A 19,470-nucleotide genomic window follows, 5' to 3' on the forward strand; every position below is an offset into this window, starting at 1 on the left:
TAGCTATCCCTAAATCAGATTTTCTACAAAACAGCTAGGTACTTGAAAGACTAGTCACTTGTTATGATGTTGCTAAAAACATTTACTTTCCTCTCCTCTTTTCTTACCGGAACAAATTTCAGGACACACCCTAAGCGCGGTGCATCGTGGTAAACGCAGTTTTGAATGTTGGTGCGTACCAACTGAGAAAGTACATTTAAAAGTCGTTAAAAACATAAACTAGCTTTTCACTGCTAACTAAAACGTAAACTAATAGGTCTCTACAGTTTCGTATAGTGGTCACTATCTCTTTATATCGTTTAATAGTTCCGCCACGCATGACATAAACTTTTTTTAAAGTCCCCCCTTCCTTTCTGTACAAGTACTTTCCGTCCATCCTGGCCACTTCTTTTCGATCATCGGATTACAGCGGAGAGCACGCAGGCGACTCCAACTCAACTCTAAAACCTCGATAAAAACACAGTGAGTCAAACTAACTGATTATTTTTACACCTCCAAGTATCTATAGTTGAGTGGAATGTTAATGGAGGCAGAAAACATGTTTAAAGGGAAATATTTCATCGACACGTGGTCGAATCAGCAGCAACTGTCTGCATGCCAAACTTCAGCTGAAGTTACCTGGCAAGAGTTTTTCCCTTCCACACATCAGACCACAGCACTGAGACGCCATCACACAGCTGCAATTTACCCCACTAGTTATTTGCGCTGACTTGCTCGTTGGTAACTAGTAATATCCTTTCAAGGGGACAACAAAACGTTTGCATGACAATCAAGTCCAATGTAAGATTGATCAAAGCTCTTTCATCCTGAATTGTTTCAGATGTATCTTATGTATTGTCTGTCATGAGAAACTGAAGACTAGATGTACCATGATGCTATAGGAAACCATGAACACTAGATGTACCATGATCAAATCAAATTGTATTTGTCACATGCGCCGAGTACAACAGGTGTAGACCTTACAGTGAAATGCTTCCTTACAAGCCCTTAACCAACAATGCAGTTTTAAGAAATACCAAAAAAAATCACACAAAAAAATACAATATAAAATAATACGTAATAAAAGTAACAAATAAATAAAGACCAGCAATAAAAAAAATAACAATAACGAGGCTATATACTAGGGGTACTGGTACCGAGTCAATGTGTGGGGGCACCGGTTAGTTGAGGTAATATGTACATGTAGGTAGAGTTATTAAAGTGACTATGCATAAATAATAAACAGAGTAGCAGCAGCGTAAAAGAGGGGGGTGGGGGGGCAGTGCAAATAGTCCGGGTAGCCATGATTAGCTGTTCGGGAGTCTTATGGCTTGGGGGTAGAAGCTGTTTAGAAGCCTCTTGGACCTAGACTTGGCGCTCCAGTGCGGTAGCAGAGAGAACAGTCTATGACTAGGGTGGCTTGAGTCTTTGACCATTTTTAGGGCCTTCCTCTGACACCGCCTGGTATAGAGGTCCTGGATGGCAGGAAGCTTGGCCCCAGTGATGTACTGGGCCGTACGCACTACCCTCTGTAGTGCCTTGCGGTCGGATGCCGAGCAGTTGCCATACCAGGCGGTGATGCAACCAGTCAGGATTCTCTCGATGGTGCAGCTGTAGAACCTTTTGAGGATCTGAGGACCCATGCCAAATCTTTTCAGTCTCCTGAGGGGGAATAGGCTTTGTCGTGTTTGGACCATGATAGTTTGTTGGTGATGAGGACACCAAGGAACTTGAAGCTCTCAACCTGTTCCATTACAGCCCCGTCGATGAGAATGGGGGCGTGCTCAGTCCTCTTTTTTTTCCTGTAGTCTACAATCATCTCCTTTGATCACGTTAAGGGAGAGGTTGTTGTCCTGGCACCACACGGCCAGGTCTCTGACCTCCTCCCTATAGGCTGTCTCGTCGTTGTCGGTGATCAGGCCTACCACTGTTGTCGTCGGCAAACTTAATGATGGTGTTGGAGTCGTGCCTGGCCATGCAGTCATGAGTGAACAGGGAGTACAGGAGGGGACTGAGCACGCACCCCTGAGGGTCGCCCCCGTGTTGAGGATCAGCGTGGCGGATGTGTTGTTACCTACCCTTACCACCTGGGGGCGGCCCGTCAGGAAGTCCAGGATCCAGTTGCAGAGGGAGGTGTTTAGCTTAGTGATGAGCTTTGAGGGCACTATGGTGTTGAATGCTGAGCTGTAGTCAATGAATAGCATTCTCACATAAGTGTTCCTTTTGTCCAGGTTTGAAAGGGCAGTGTAGAGCACAATAGAGATTGCATCATCTGTGGATCTGTTGGGGCGGTATGCAAATTGGAGTGGGTTTAGGGTTTCTGGAATAATGGTGTTGATGTGAGCCATGACCAGCCTTTCAAAGCACTTCATGGCTACAGACTTGAGTGCTACGGGTCGGTACTCATTTAGGCAGGTTATCTTAGTGTTCTTGGGCACAGGGACTATGGTGGTCTGCATGAGACATGTTGGTATTACAGACAGACAGGGAGAGGTTGAAAATGTCAGTGAAGACACTTGCCAGTTGGTCAGCGCATGCTCGGAGTATACGTCCTGGTAATCCGTCTGGCCCTGCGGCCTTGTGAATGTTGACCTGCTTAAAAGTCTTACTCACAACAGCTACGGAGAGTGAGATCACACAGTCGTCCGGAACAGCTGATGCTCTCATGCATGTTTCAGTGTTACTTGCCTCGAAGCGAGCTTAGAAGTAATTTAGCTCGTCTGGTAGGCTCGTGTCACTGGACAGCTCGCGGCTGCGCTTCCCTTTGTAGTCTGTAATAGTTTTCAAGCCCTGCCACATCCGACGAGCGTCAGAGCCGGTGTAGTACGATTCAATCTTAGTCCTGTATTGACTCTTTGCCTGTTTGATGGTTTGTCGGAGGGCATAGCGGGATTTCTTATAAGCCTCCGGGTTAGAGTCCCGCTCCTTGAAAGTGGCAGCTCTACCCTTTAGATCGGTGCGGATGTTGCCTGTAATCCATGGCTTCTGGTTGGGGTATGTACGTACAGTCGCTGTGGGGACGACGTCATCGATGCACTTATTGATGAAACCAGTGACTGATGTTGTGTACTCCTCAATGACATCGGAAGAATCCCAGAACATATTCCAGTCTGTGCAGCAAAACAGTCCTGTAGCTTAGCATCTGCTTCATCTGACCACTTTTTTATTGAGTGAGTCACTGGTGCTTCCTGCTTTAGTATTTGCTTATAAGCAGGAATCAGGACGATATAATTATGGTCATATTTGCCAAATGGAGGGCAAGGGAGAGCTTTGTACACATCTCTGTGTGTGGAGTAAAGGCGGCCGCGACCGGGAGACTCATGGGCGGCGCACAATTGGCCCAGCGTCGTCCAGGGTAGGGGAGGGAAGGGAATGGCCGGCAGGGATGTAGCTCAGTTGATAGAGCATGGCGTTTGCAACGGCAGGGTTGTGAGTTCGATTCCCACGGGGGGCCAGTATAAAAAAAAATATATATATATGTATGTATGTATGTATTTATTCACTAACTGTAAGTCGCTCTGGATAAGAGCGTCTGCTAAATGACTAAAATGTAAATGTAATGTACCATGATGCTATAGGAAACCATGAACACTAGATGGGTGATTCTCACGAAACTGGCACTTGACAATAGAAATGAAGCCTTTTCCACCATAATCCCTCTTGGATCCTAGGATCTGTATTTATCTATTTCATAATTTTATTCATCCGATACTATGCATTTTACCACCATTTCCACAACTTCCAACAGTTTTTCGAAATCCAAAAAAGTAATAAAAAAATCAATTTCTAATATTTTTTGATCACCTATTGATAAGGCCTGAGTTAAACATAACACTGAAAGCAAATATATTTTAAATTCAAATGTATTTAGCACTTTCTCATTACCTCAACAACCTTTTCTGAATCTTGTTTCTTGTCAAAATTACTTGTGTATTAATGTTATTTTTATAGATATTTGGATAAAGAACGAATGGCACTATCAGATTAAACCAAAATTACTAAAGGTTTTATTTTTCCTAATATTTCCTAATTATTAGTGCATTACGGTAATGATAAATAGGTTTCGGAGATGAGTGCATGTTTCGGTAATGAGTGTTGCATAGTTTGCCATTTGAAAAACTGTACTGATCTCTATTAGAGATTCAGTAACCCAATACTACATTTACTGACATTTGTTAATCCCAAATGATTTGCAAAATACTAAAATCCCTGATCTTAATGCAATTGACAAAAATGCCCTTTAATTTAGCGTAAGTAGAAGTACTGTAATTACGTGTATTGGAGCCACTGAACATGCCGCTTGGCACCTGTGTTTTTCTGTTGCTCATTAGAAAAATGAGATTTAAGTCTGGGAGGTGTGTTTCCTGACCGATTCCGCATTCGGTTAATGTTTGTCCCCCATGAGACACTGTAGACGCGGAAGCCTATTTCACTTCCTCCAAATCCCCAGAATGAATCTAGGAAATCTGTAATTAATTGAAGTTTTTGACGAGGATGTCTTAGTCGCGCAATTTGACATCAAACTAAAAGGTGTTTGGTGCAGTTTTTCTCAAGTAAAATATGTGACGTGTTGTCTGAGCTGATGGGCAGGTTGCTATTGGATTGAGAGCAATCATCATGATGTTCCAAACTCAGTTTTAGACGAGAATGACGTAATGACCAAAATTATCCTATTTACACTTTGTAGTCAATTTTCACACTAGACTAACTGTTTCTGTCTCAATATCAATGCCACATGCCCTTTTCAAAGGGATTCTTTGCTTTTTAAAAGCAGTCACTCTTTAAGCATGAAGTTACTTTTTTTGAAAAAGCATTAATATTGGTCTATTAGGATGTGGATACAGTTGAAGTCAGAAGTTTACATTCACCTTAGCCAAATACATTTAAACTCAGTTTTTCACAATTCCTGACATTTAATCCTAGTAAAAATTCCCTGTCTTAGGTCAGTTAGGATCACCACTTTATTTTAAGAATGTGAAATGTCAGAATAATAGTAGAGTGATTTATTTAAGCTTTTATTTATTTCATCACATTCCCAGTGGGTCAGAAGTTTACATACACTCAATTAGTATTTGGTAGCATTGCCTTTAAATTGTTTAACTTAGGTCAAACGTTTCGGGTAGCCTTCCACAAGCTTCCCACAATAAGTTGGGTGAATTTTGGCCCATTCGTCCTGACAGAGCTGGTGTAACTGAGTCAGGTTTGTAGGCCTCCTTGCTCACACACCCTTTAGCAGTTCTGCCCACACATTTTCTATAGGATTGAGGTCAGGGCTTTGTGATGGCCACTCCAATACCTTGACTTTGTTGTCCTTAAGCCATTTTGCCACAACTTTGGAAGTGTGCTTGGGGTCATTGTCCATTTGGACATGCAAGTAGTAGTCCCCTGTAGCTCAGTTGGTAGAGCATGGCGCTTGCAACGCCAGGGTTGTGGGTTCGTTTCCCACGGGGGGCCAGTATGAAAATGTATGCACTCACTAACTGTAAGTCGCTCTGGATAAGAGCGTCTGCTAAATGACTAAAATGTAAAATGTCTGGGCGTTTGTGATGGTGTTCTTCGGCTTGCAAGCGTTCCCCTTTCCTCCAAACATAACGATGGTCATTATGGCCAAACAATTCTATTTTTGTTTCATCAGACCAGAGGACATTTCTTGCAAACCTTAGTCAGGCTTTTTTATGGCGGTTTTGGAGCAGTGGCTTCTTCCTTGCTTTTCAGGTTATGTCGATATAGGACTCGTGTTACTGTGGATATAGATACTTTTGTACCTGTTTCCTCCAGCATCTTCACAAGGTCCTTTGCTGTTGTTCTGGGATTGATTTGCACTTTTCGCACCAAAGTACGTTAATCTCTAGGAGACAGAACCCGTCTCCTTCCTGAGCGGTATGACGGCTGCGTGGTCCCATGGTGTTTATACTTGCATACTATTGTTTGTACAGATGAACGTGGTACCTTCAGGCGTTTGGAAATGCTCCCAAGGATGAACCAGACTTGTGGAGGTCTTGGATGATTTCTTTAGATTTTCCCATGATGTCAAGAAAAGAGGCACTGAGTTTGAAGGTAGGCCTTGAATTACATCCATAGGTACACCTCCAATTGACTCAAAATATGTCAATTTGCCTATCTAAAGCCATGACATCATTTTCTGGAATTTTCCAAGCTGTTTAAAGGCACAGTCCATTTAGTGTATGTAAACTTCTGACCGACTGGAATTGTGATGCAGTGAATTATAAGTGAAATAATCTGTCTGTAAACAATTTTCTGAAAAATTACTTGTCATGCACAAAGTACATTTACATTTAAGTCATTTAGCAGACACTCTTATCCAGAGCGACTTACAAAGTAATGTCCTAACCGAATTGCTAAAACTAGAGTTTGTACCTCTCTTTCGCTCTGTGTTCCTCTCTCTCTCGCTCTGTGTTCCTCTCTCTCTCGTTCTGTGTTCCTCTCTCTCTCGTTCTGTGTTCCTCTCTCTCTCGTTCTGTGTTCCTCTCTCTCTCGTTCTGTGTTCCTCTCTCTCTCGTTCTGTGTTCCTCTCTCTCTCGTTCTGTGTTCCTCTCTCTCTCGCTCTGTGTTCCTCTCTCTCTCGCTCTGTGTTCCTCTCTCTCGCTCTGTGTTCCTCTCTCTCTCGCTCTGTGTTCCTCTCTCTCTCGCTCTGTGTTCCTCTCTCTCTCGCTCTGTGTTCCTCTCTCTCTCGCTCTGTGTTCCTCTCTCTCTCGCTCTGTGTTCCTCTCTCTCTCGCTCTGTGTTCCTCTCTCTCTCGCTCTGTGTTCCTCTCTCTCTCGCTCTGTGTTCCTCTCTCTCTCGCTCTGTGTTCCTCTCTCTCTCGCTCTGTGTTCCTCTCTCTCGCTCTGTGTTCTCTCTCTCTCGCTCTGTGTTCCTCTCTCTCTCGTTCTCTGTGTTCCTCTCTCTCTCGTTCTGTGTTCCTCTCTCTCTCGTTCTGTGTTCCTCTCTCTCTCGTTCTGTGTTCCTCTCTCTCTCGTTCTGTGTTCCTCTCTCTCTCGTTCTGTGTTCCTCTCTCTCTCGTTCTCTGTGTTCCTCTCTCTCTCGTTCTCTGTGTTCCTCTCTCTCTCGTTCTCTGTGTTCCTCTCTCTCTCGTTCTCTGTGTTCCTCTCTCTCTCGTTCTCTGTGTTCCTCTCTCTCTCGTTCTCTGTGTTCCTCTCTCTCTCGTTCTCTGTGTTCCTCTCTCTCTCGTTCTGTGTTCCTCTCTCTCTCGTTCTGTGTTCCTCTCTCTCTCGTTCTGTGTTCCTCTCTCTCTCGTTCTGTGTTCCTCTCTCTCTCGTTCTGTGTTCCTCTCTCTCTCGTTCTCTGTGTTCCTCTCTCTCTCGTTCTCTGTGTTCCTCTCTCTCTCGTTCTCTGTGTTCCTCTCTCTCTCGTTCTCTGTGTTCCTCTCTCTCTCGTTCTCTGTGTTCCTCTCTCTCTCGTTCTCTGTGTTCCTCTCTCTCTCGTTCTGTGTTCCTCTCTCTCTCGTTCTGTGTTCCTCTCTCTCTCGTTCTGTGTTCCTCTCTCTCTCGTTCTGTGTTCCTCTCTCTCTCGTTCTGTGTTCCTCTCTCTCTCGTTCTGTGTTCCTCTCTCTCTCGTTCTGTGTTCCTCTCTCTCTCGTTCTGTGTTCCTCTCTCTCTCGTTCTGTGTTCCTCTCTCTCTCGTTCTGTGTTCCTCTCTCTCTCGTTCTGTGTTCCTCTCTCTCTCGTTCTGTGTTCCTCTCTCTCTCGTTCTGTGTTCCTCTCTCTCTCGTTCTGTGTTCCTCTCGCTCTCGTTCTGTGTTCCTCTCGCTCTCGTTCTGTGTTCCTCTCGCTCTCGTTCTGTGTTCCTCTCGCTCTCGTTCTGTGTTCCTCTCGCTCTCGTTCTGTGTTCCTCTCGCTCTCGTTCTGTGTTCCTCTCGCTCTCGTTCTCTGTGTTCCTCTCGCTCTCGTTCTCTGTGTTCCTCTCGCTCTCGTTCTCTGTGTTCCTTTCTCTCTCTCTCTCTCTCTGTATTCCTCTCTCTCTCTCTCTTGGGAGATAATACGGTCGGCATTTGATTGTGAGGTATTCTAGGTCGGGTGAACAGAAGGACTCCAGTTCCTCTATGTTACTACAATTACACAATGAGTCGTTAATCATGAAACACACACCTCCGCCCTTCTGCTTCCCGGAGAGATATTTATTCCTGTCTGTGCGATGAACTGAGAACCCATCTGGCTGGACCGATTCCGACAGAATATCCCAGGAGAGCCATGTTTCAGTGAAACAGAGTATGTTACAGGCCTTGAAGTCTCTCTGGAAATAAATCCTTGCCCGGAGTTCGTCAACTTTGTTAACCAAAGACTAAACATTAGCGAGTAGTATATTTGGAAGCGGTGGGTGGTGTGCGCGCCTCCTAAGTCGAACCAGCAGGCCGCTCTGAGTGCCTCTCCTCCGCCGGCGATGTTTTGGGTCAGCCGCTGGAATCAGTTCAGTTGCCCTGGGGAGAGCAAACAAAGGATCTGCTTCGGGAAAGTCGTATTCCTGGTCGTAATACTGGTGAGTTACCGCTGCTCTGAAATCCAATAGTTTTTCCCGGCTGTATGTAATTATGCAAAACACTTTCTGAGCTAATATGTAAAAAATAATACATAAAGGTTTCCTGAGAGCTAGTCGCGAGGCCGCCATCTTCGTCGGCCCCAGGATACACTACATAGAGCCATGAAAACAGATAAAAAAACACCTTATGGAACAGCGGGGACTGTGAAGCAACACAAACATAGGCACAGACACATGCACACACGGTAACATACACACTATACACACACGGTAACATACACACGGAGATATGTGGTAGTAGAGTAGTGGCCTGAGGGAACACACTTAATATGTTGTGAAATCTGTTATTTTCATTTGCATTTGGGTCATTTAGCAGACGCTCTTATCCAGAGCGACTTACAGGAGCAATTAGGGTTAAGTGCCTTGCTCAAGGGCACATCGACAGATTTTTCACCTAGTCTGCTCGGGGATTAGAACCAGCGACCTTTCGGTTACTGGCACAACGCTCTTAACCACTAAGCTACCTGCCGTTATGAATTTATTGTAATGTTTTTAAAATGGTATAACTGCCTTAATTTTTCTGGACCCCAGGAAGAGTAGCTGCTGCCTTGGCAGGAACTATTGGGGATCCATAATAAACCCCAGGAAGAGTAGCTGCTGCCTTGGCAGGAACTAATGGGGATCCATAATAAACCCCAGGAAGAGTAGCTGCTGCCTTGGCAGGAACTAATGGGGATCCATAATAAATCCCAGGAAGAGTAGCTGCTGCCTTGGCAGGAACTAATGGGGATCCATAATAAACCCCAGGAAGAGTAGCTGCTGCCTTGGCAGGAACTAATGGGGATCCATAATAAACCCCAGGAAGAGTAGCTGCCGCCTTGGCAGGAACTAATGGGGATCCATAATAAACCCCAGGAAGAGTAGCTGCTGCCTTGGCAGGAACTAATGGGGATCCATAATAAACCCCAGGAAGAGTAGCTGCTGCCTTGGCAGGAACTAATGGGGATCCATAATAAACCCCAGGAAGAGTAGCTGCTGCCTTGGCAGGAACTAATGGGGATCCATAATAAACCCCAGGAAGAGTAGCTGCTGCCTTGGCAGGAACTAATGGGGATCCATAATAAACCCCAGGAAGAGTAGCTGCTGCCTTGGCAGGAACTAATGGGGATCCATAATAAACCCCAGGAAGAGTAGCTGCTGCCTTGGCAGGAACTAATGGGGATCCATAATAAACCCCAGGAAGAGTATCTGCTGCCTTGGCAGGAACTAATGGGGATCCATAATAAACCCCAGGAAGAGTAGCTGCTGCCTTGGCAGGAACTAATGGGGATCCATAATAAACCCCAGGAAGAGTAGCTGCTGCCTTATTTTTTTATTTCACCTTTATTTAACCAGGTAAGAAGCCAGTTGAGAACAGGTTCTCATTTACAACTGCGACCTGGCCAAGATAAAGCAAAGTAGTGCAATAAAAAACAACACAGAGTTACATATGGGGTAAAAAACATAAAGTCAGAAATACAACAGAAAATATATATACAGTGTGTGCAAATGAAGCAAGTTATGGAGGTAAGGCAATAAATAGGCTATAGTGCAGAATAATTACAATAGTATTAACACTGGAATGCTAGATGTGCAAGAGATTATGTGCAAATAGAGATACTGGGGTGCAAAAGAGCAAAATAAATAACAATATAGGGATGAGGTAGTTGGGTGGGCTAATTTCAGATGGGCTGTGTACAGGTGCAGTGATCGGTAAGGTGCTCTGACAACTGATGCTTAAAGTTATTGAGGGAGATAAGAGTCTTGGCAGGAACTAATGGGGATCCATAAAAAACCCCAGGAAGAGTAGCTGCTGCCTTGGCAGGAACTAATGGGGATCCATAATAAACCCCAGGAAGAGTAGCTGCTGCCTTGACAGGAACTAATGGGGATCCATAATAAACCCCAGGAAGAGTAGCTGCAGCCTTGGCAGGAACTAATGGAGATCCATAATAAACCCCAGGAAGAGTAGCTGCTGCCTTGGCAGGAACTAATGGGGATTCTTAATAAACCCCAGAAAGAGTAGCTGCTGCCTTGGCAGGAACTAATGGGGATCCATAATAAACCCCAGGAAGAGTAGCTGCTGCCTTGGCAGGAACTAATGGAGATCCATAATAAACCCCAGGAAGAGTAGCTGCTGCCTTGGCAGGAACTAATGGGGATCCATAATAAACCCCAGGAAGAGTAGCTGCTGCCTTGGCAGGAACTAATGGGGATCCTTAATAAACCCCAGGAAGAGTAGCTGCTGCCTTGGCAGGAACTAATGGGGATCCATAATAAACCCCAGGAAGAGTAGCTGCTGCCTTGGCAGGAACTAATGGGGATCCATAATAAACCCTAGGAAGAGTAGCTGGCTTAGTAGCTGGCTTAGTAGCCTTATTTACTTAGCTTTATATAACAACATTACCTAGAGATTATTGTATTTTACTTTTCTGCTTCAGAACTAGCTTCAGACTGAACATTACTCACTCAGTTTTGTGTTGGATGGTATTTCCAGGTTTTTGCTGTGTTTCTTCTGAAGGTTTTGGTTTGCTATACATTTTTTCTTGATAGTCCTTGGTAGTAAGAAGGTTGTAGGTTTGGAATTTGGATTTGGAGTGAAGATTTTGATGTAGAGGGTATTGTCCTGTATAAGTCCTTGCGGAAAAAAATCGAAGTTGATCTACATTTATCAAACTCAACTCTATTTTCATTTGCGGAAGAACTCAGGAGCTCATGACCTCTGTCACTTTCTCTCTGTTCCTCTCTGTGTTCTTCTCTCTCCATATTCCGCTCTCCATCAGTATCATCATGTCTGGTCTACAGTGCCTTGGTGAAGATAACATCTGGTTTGAGAAGCCCCGCTACGACGAGGCTGAGAGACGCTTCTACGAGGGAGCCAACGGGCCCTCCACACACTCACACCCCCAGGTACTGACGTAACGATGCACACACTCACAGTCACCACCAGGTACTGACGTAACGATACACACTCAGTCACCACCAGGTACTGACGTAACGATACACACTCAGTCACCACCAGGTACTGACGTAACGATACCCACAGTCACCACCAGGTACTGACGTAACGATACACACTCACAGTCACCACCAGGTAGAGACGTAACGATACTCACAGTCACCACCAGGTACTGACGTAACGATACAGTCACCCCCAGGTACTGACGTAACGATACACACTCAGTCACCACCAGGTACTGACGTAACGATACCCACAGTCACCACCAGGTACTGACGTAACGATACACACTCAGTCACCACCAGGTACTGACGTAACGATACACACTCAGTCACCCCCAGGTACTGACGTAACGATACTCAGTCACCCCCAGGTACTGACGTAACGATACACACTCAGTCACCACCAGGTACTGACATAACGATACAGTCACCTCCAGGTACTGACGTAACGATACACACTCACAGTCACCACCAGGTACTGACGTAACGATACACACTCAGTCACCACCAGGTACTGACGTAACGATACACACTCAGTCACCACCAGGTACTGACGTAACGATACACACTCAGTCACCCCCAGGTACTGACGTAACGATACACACTCAGTCACCACCAGGTACTGACGTAACGATACACACTCAGTCACCCCCAGGTACTGACGTAACGATACACACTCAGTCACCACCAGGTACTGACGTAACGATACACACTCAGTCACCACCAGGTACTGACGTAACGATACACACTCAGTCACCACCAGGTACTGACGTAACGATACACACTCAGTCACCCCCAGGTACTGACGTAACGATACCCAATCAGTCACCACCAGGTACTGACGTAACGATACTCACAGTCAGCACCAGGTACTGACATAACGATACACACTCAGTCACCACCAGGTACTGACGTAACGATACACACTCAGTCACCACCAGGTACTGACGTAACGATACACACTCAGTCACCACCAGGTACTGACGTAACGATACACACTCAGTCACCACCAGGTACTGACGTAACGATACACACTCAGTCACCACCAGGTACTGGCGTAACGATACCCACTCACAGTCACCACCAGGTACTGACGTAACGATACACACTCACAGTCACCACCAGGTACTGACGTAACGATACACACTCAGTCACCACCAGGTACTGACATAACGATACAGTCACCTCCAGGTACTGACGTAACGATACACACTCACAGTCACCACCAGGTACTGACGTAACGATACACACTCAGTCACCCCCAGGTACTGACGTAACGATACCCACTCAGTCACCACCAGGTACTGACGTAACGATACTCACAGTCACCACCAGGTACTGACATAACGATACACACTCAGTCACCACCAGGTACTGACGTAACGATACACACTCACAGTCACCACCAGGTACTGACGTAACGATACACACTCAGTCACCACCAGGTACTGACGTAACGATACACACTCAGTCACCACCAGGTACTGACGTAACGATACACACTCAGTCACCACCAGGTACTGACGTAACGATACCCACTCACAGTCACCACCAGGTACTGACGTAACGATACCCACTCACAGTCACCACCAGGTACTGACGTAACGATACACACTCAGTCACCCCCAGGTACTGACGTAACGATACACACTCAGTCACCACCAGGTACTGACGTAACGATACACACTCAGTCACCCCCAGGTACTGACGTAACGATACCCACTCAGTCACCACCAGGTACTGACGTAACGATACTCACAGTCACCACCAGGTACTGACATAACGATACACACTCAGTCACCACCAGGTACTGACGTAACGATACACACTCACAGTCACCACCAGGTACTGACGTAACGATACACACTCAGTCACCACCAGGTACTGACGTAACGATACACACTCAGTCACCACCAGGTACTGACGTAACGATACACACTCAGTCACCACCAGGTACTGACGTAACGATACACACTCAGTCACCACCAGGTACTGACATAACGATACAGTCACCTCCAGGTACTGACGTAACGATACACACTCACAGTCACCACCAGGTACTGACGTAACGATACACACTCAGTCACCCCCAGGTACTGACGTAACGATACCCACTCAGTCACCACCAGGTACTGACGTAACGATACTCACAGTCACCACCAGGTACTGACATAACGATACACACTCAGTCACCACCAGGTACTGACGTAACGATACACACTCACAGTCACCACCAGGTACTGACGTAACGATACACACTCACAGTCACCACCAGGTACTGACGTAACGATACACACTCAGTCACCACCAGGTACTGACGTAACGATACACACTCAGTAAACCACCAGGTACTGACGTAACGATACACACTCAGTCACCACCAGGTACTGACGTAACGATACCCACTCACAGTCACCACCAGGTACTGACGTAACGATACACACTCACAGTCACCACCAGGTACTGACGTAACGATACACACTCAGTCACCCCCAGGTACTGACGTAACGATACACACTCAGTCACCACCAGGTACTGACGTAACGATACACACTCAGTCACCACCAGGTACTGACGTAACGATACACACTCAGTCACCACCAGGTACTGACGTAACGATACAGTCACCCCCAGGTACTGACGTAACGATACACACTCAGTCACCCCCAGGTACTGACGTAACGATACACACTCAGTCACCACCAGGTACTGACGTAACGATACACACTCAGTCACCCCCAGGTACTGACGTAACGATACAGTCACCCCCAGGTACTGACGTAACGATACACACTCAGTCACCCCCAGGTACTGACGTAACGATACCCACTCACAGTCACCACCAGGTACTGACGTAACGATACACACTCACAGTCACCACCAGGTACTGACGTAACGATACACACTCACAGTCACCACCAGGTACTGACGTAACGATACTCACAGTCACCACCAGGTACTGACGTAACGATACACACTCAGTCACCCCCAGGTACTGACGTAACGATACACACTCAGTCACCACCAGGTACTGACGTAACGATACACACTCAGTCACCCCCAGGTACTGACGTAACGATACTCACAGTCACCCCCAGGTACTGACGTAACGATACTCACAGTCACCCCCAGGTACTGACGTAACGATACACACTCAGTCACCACCAGGTACTGACGTAACGATACACACTCAGTCACCACCAGGTACTGACGTAACGATACACACTCAGTCACCACCAGGTACTGACGTAACGATACACACTCAGTCACCACCAGGTACTGACGTAACGATACACACTCAGTCACCACCAGGTACTGACGTAACGATACACACTCAGTCACCACCAGGTACTGACGTAACGATACAGTCACCCCCAGGTACTGACGTAACGATACACACTCAGTCACCCCCAGATACTGACGTAACGATACACACTCAGTCACCCCCAGATACTGACGTAACGATACACACTCAGTCACCACCAGGTACTGACGTAACGATACAGTCACCCCCAGGTACTGACGTAACGATACACACTCAGTCACCACCAGGTACTGACGTAACGATACACACTCAGTCACCCCCAGGTACTGACGTAACGATACACACTCAGTCACCACCAGGTACTGACGTAACGATACCCACAGTCACCACCAGGTACTGACGTAACGATACTCACAGTCACCACCAGGTACTGACGTAACGATACACACTCAGTCACCCCCAGGTACTGACGTAACGATACACACTCAGTCACCACCAGGTACTGACGTAACGATACACACTCAGTCACCCCCAGGTACTGACGTAACGATACTCAGTCACCCCCAGGTACTGACGTAACGATACCCACAGTCACCACCAGGTACTGACGTAACGATACCCACTCAGTCACCACCAGGTACTGACGTAACGATACACACACTCACAGTCACCACCAGGTACTGACGTAACGATACACACACTCACCACCAGGTACTGACGTAACGATACACACACTCACAGTCACCACCAGGTACTGACGTAACGATACACACTCACAGTCACCACCAGGTACTGATGTAACGATACACACACGTCAGTACCTGGTGGTGACTGAGTGTGTATCGTTACGTCAGTACCTGGTGGTGACTGAGTGTGTATCGTTACGTCAGTACCTGGTGGTGACTGAGTGTGTATCGTTACGTCAGTACCTGGTGGTGACTGTGAGTATCGTTACGTCAGTACCTGGGGGTGACTGAGTGTGTATCGTTACGTCAGTACCTGGTGGTGACTGAGTGTGTATCGTTACTCACAGTCACCACCAGGTACTGACGTAACGATACACACTCAGTCACCACCAGGTACTGACGTAACGATACCCACAGTCACCACCAGGTACTGACGTAACGATACTCAGTCACCACCAGGTACTGACGTAACGATACACACTCAGTCACCCCCAGGTACTGACGTAACGATACTCACAGTCACCACCAGGTACTGACGTAACGATACACACTCAGTCACCACCAGGTACTGACGTAACGATACAGTCACCACCAGGTACTGACGTAACGATACACACACTCAGTCACCCCCCAGGTACTGACGTAACGATACAGTCACCCCCAGGTACTGACGTAACGATACTCACAGTCACCACCAGGTACTGACGTAACGATACACACTCAGTCACCCCCAGGTACTGACGTAACGATACACACACTCAGTCACCACCAGGTACTGACGTAACGATACCCACAGTCACCACCAGGTACTGACGTAACGATACACTCACAGTCACCACCAGGTACTGACGTAACGATACACACTCAGTCACCACCAGGTACTGACGTAACGATACACACACTCACAGTCACCCCCAGGTACTGACGTAACGATACTCACTCAGTCACCCCCAGGTACTGACGTAACGATACTCACTCAGTCACCCCCAGGTACTGACGTAACGATACTCACTCACAGTCACCCCCAGGTACTGACGTAACGATACACACACTCACAGTCACCCCCAGGTACTGACGTAACGATACACACTCAGTCACCACCAGGTACTGACGTAACGATACACACTCAGTCACCACCAGGTACTGACGTAACGATACACACACTCAGTCACCCCCAGGTACTGACGTAACGATACAGTCACCCCCAGGTACTGGTGTAACGATACACACTCAGTCACCACCAGGTACTGACGTAACGATACACACACTCAGTCACCCCCAGGTACTGACGTAACGATACAGTCACCACCAGGTACTGACGTAACGATACACACACTCAGTCACCCCCCAGGTACTGACGTAACGATACAGTCACCCCCAGGTACTGATGTAACGATACACACTCAGTCACCCCCAGGTACTGACATAACGATACAGTCACCCCCAGGTACTGACGTAACGATACACACCAGGTACTGACGTAACGATACACACACTCAGTCACCCCCAGGTACTGACGTAACGATACACACACTCACAGTCACCCCCAGGTACTGACGTAACGATACACACAATCAGTCACCCCCAGGTACTGACGTAACGATACTCAGTCACCCCCAGGTACTGACGTAACGATACACACTCTCTCTCCCCCAGTTACCTGCTTTACTAAAGAATGTACTTGAAATGAGAATCAACAGGTGTGATAGTGCCGTGATGAGGTTCTGATGGAGTATCAGTTGAAAGACTGCCACAAGGTTGAGTTGAGACCCTTAAAGACAGTCCTCTCTGCGTGTGTTGTGTCCATGCTGTCTTCTCTCTTGTTGCCATGACAGCAGCTGCATGGCATCAACAGCTGTCAGTCATGGGTTGTTTCTGTTTCATCACACACACAGTGCTGCTCTACCCAACCCTAACATTATATTAGCTGGGCTGAAAACATCCGTCAGTTCTGGCAGCTGTCCTGTCCTCCATGATTCAACTGGTGCTGCTGGGATGGAACTCTTAGTAACTCACGGCTGGTGTAACATTCTGGAACTCTTAGTAACTCACGGCTGGTGTAACATTCTGGAACTCTTAGTAACTCACGGCTGGTGTAACATTCTGGAACTCTTAGTAACTCACGGCTGGTGTAACATTCTGGAACTCTTAGTAACTCACGGCTGGTGTAACATTCTGGAACTCTTAGTAACTCACGGCTGGTGTAACATTCTGGAACTCTTAGTAACTCACGGCTGGTGTAACATTCTGGAACTCTTAGTAACTCACGGCTGGTGTAACATTCTGGAACTCTTAGTAACTCACGGCTGGTGTAACATTCTGGAACTCTTAGTAACTCACGGCTGGTGTAACATTCTGGAACTCTTAGTAACTCACGGCTGGTGTAACATTCTGGAACTCTTAGTAACTCACGGCTGGTGTAACATTCTGGAACTCTTAGTAACTCACGGCTGGTGTAACATTCTGGAACTCTTAGTAACTCACGGCTGGTGTAACATTCTGGAACTCTTAGTAACTCACGGCTGGTGTAACATTCTGGAACTCTTAGTAACTCACGGCTGGTGTAACATTCTGGAACTCTTAGTAACTCACGGCTGGTGTAACATTCTGGAACTCTTAGTAACTCACGGCTGGTGTAACATTCTGGAACTCTTAGTAACTCACGGCTGGTGTAACATTCTGGAACTCTTAGTAACTCACGGCTGGTGTAACATTCTGGAACTCTTAGTAACTCACGGCTGGTGTAACATTCTGGAACGTTGCCGCCCAGCTCTCCAGTTTCAACCCATGTTGCGCTTTATCAGTTCCACCACCGTGCCCTGATAACAGTTCCACCACCGTGCCCTGATAACAGTTCCACCACCGTGCCCTGATAACAGTTCCACCACCGTGCCCTGATAACAGTTCCACCACCGTGCCCTGATATCGGTGATATCACCGTGCCCTGATATCGGTGATATCACCGTGCCCTGATATCAGTTATATCACCGTGCCCTGATAACGGTGATATCACCGTGCCCTGATAACGGTGATATCACCGTGCCCTGATATCGGTGATATCACCGTGCCCTGATATCGGTGATATCACCGTGCCCTGATAACAGTGATATCACCGTGCCCTGATAACGGTGATATCACCGTGCCCTGATAACGGTGATATCACCGTGCCCTGATAACGGTGATATCACCGTGCCCTGATATCGGTGATATCACCGTGCCCTGATATCGGTGATATCACCGTGCCCTGATATCGGTGATATCACCGTGCCCTGATATCGGTGATATCACCGTGCCCCGATAACAGTGATATCACCGTGCCCCGATATCAGTGATATCACCGTGCCCTGTCTGTGATCTGGTGTTGTGAACAGATGTTACTGTCTGTAATGTATCAGCGGTGTAGGTCACAGAGACAATGGAGTTGAAATTATGTGGCTGACAATCTATTCTTTAGATCTTTCCTGTTTTCAAGTCCCTTATTTCCTGACGTCTGTTCCTGTAGTATTCGTCTGTCTGTATCTGTAGTCTCTATCTGTTTCTGACCTACAATCTTTCTCTTTCTGCTCCTTTGTATTGTCCTCCTGTCCTTCATGGCTGTTTCGCTGTCCTGTCCTCCGTCTCTCTCCTGTCCTCCCGCTCCATGTTAACCAGGTAAAGTCAGCCCTCCATCAAGGTAGAGGACGATCTCGTCCCCAGAAGCGCCAGCACAGGAATGTAAGTCCCCATTATGAGGGCCTTGTACAGGGCTGAGAGGTGCATGGTCTGGTCAGGACTGGAGTGAATGTAAGTCCCCATTATGAGGGCCTTGTACAGGGCTGAGAGGTGCATGGTCTGGTCAGGACTGGAGTGTACAACACAGACACATTGACCAATCCTCAACCCCCCCACTCTCTAATTCTACCCTCTCAGCCCTCTCAGCCCTCTGTCCTCTGTCCCCACTACCCCCTCTGTCCCCTCTGTCCTCTCAGCCCTTTGTCCTCTCTGTCCTCTGTCCCCACTACCCCCTCTGTCCCCTCTGTCCTCTCAGCCCTCTGTCCCCTGTCC

The 19,470-nt window shown here is 47.0% G+C and overlaps 1 protein-coding gene across 1 annotated transcript in view; it reads left to right on the forward strand.

Annotated features, from left to right (window-relative positions):
* The first annotated feature begins 84 nt into the window (after positions 1-84).
* eef1da (eukaryotic translation elongation factor 1 delta a (guanine nucleotide exchange protein)) overlaps positions 85-19,470 on the forward strand; it is a 31,983-nt gene continuing 12,597 nt past the window's right edge. The window contains exons 1-2 of the mRNA XM_084188213.1: positions 85-462; positions 11,298-11,424. Coding sequence (XP_084044339.1) covers positions 11,305-11,424 — 120 coding nt within the window. The 5' untranslated portion in view covers positions 85-462; positions 11,298-11,304. The remainder of the gene's footprint in view (positions 463-11,297; positions 11,425-19,470) is intronic.

The sequence above is a fragment of the Coregonus lavaretus genome, assembly GCF_964263955.1.
Source record: "Coregonus lavaretus genome assembly, chromosome: 23".
Lineage (NCBI taxonomy): Eukaryota > Metazoa > Chordata > Actinopteri > Salmoniformes > Salmonidae > Coregonus > Coregonus lavaretus.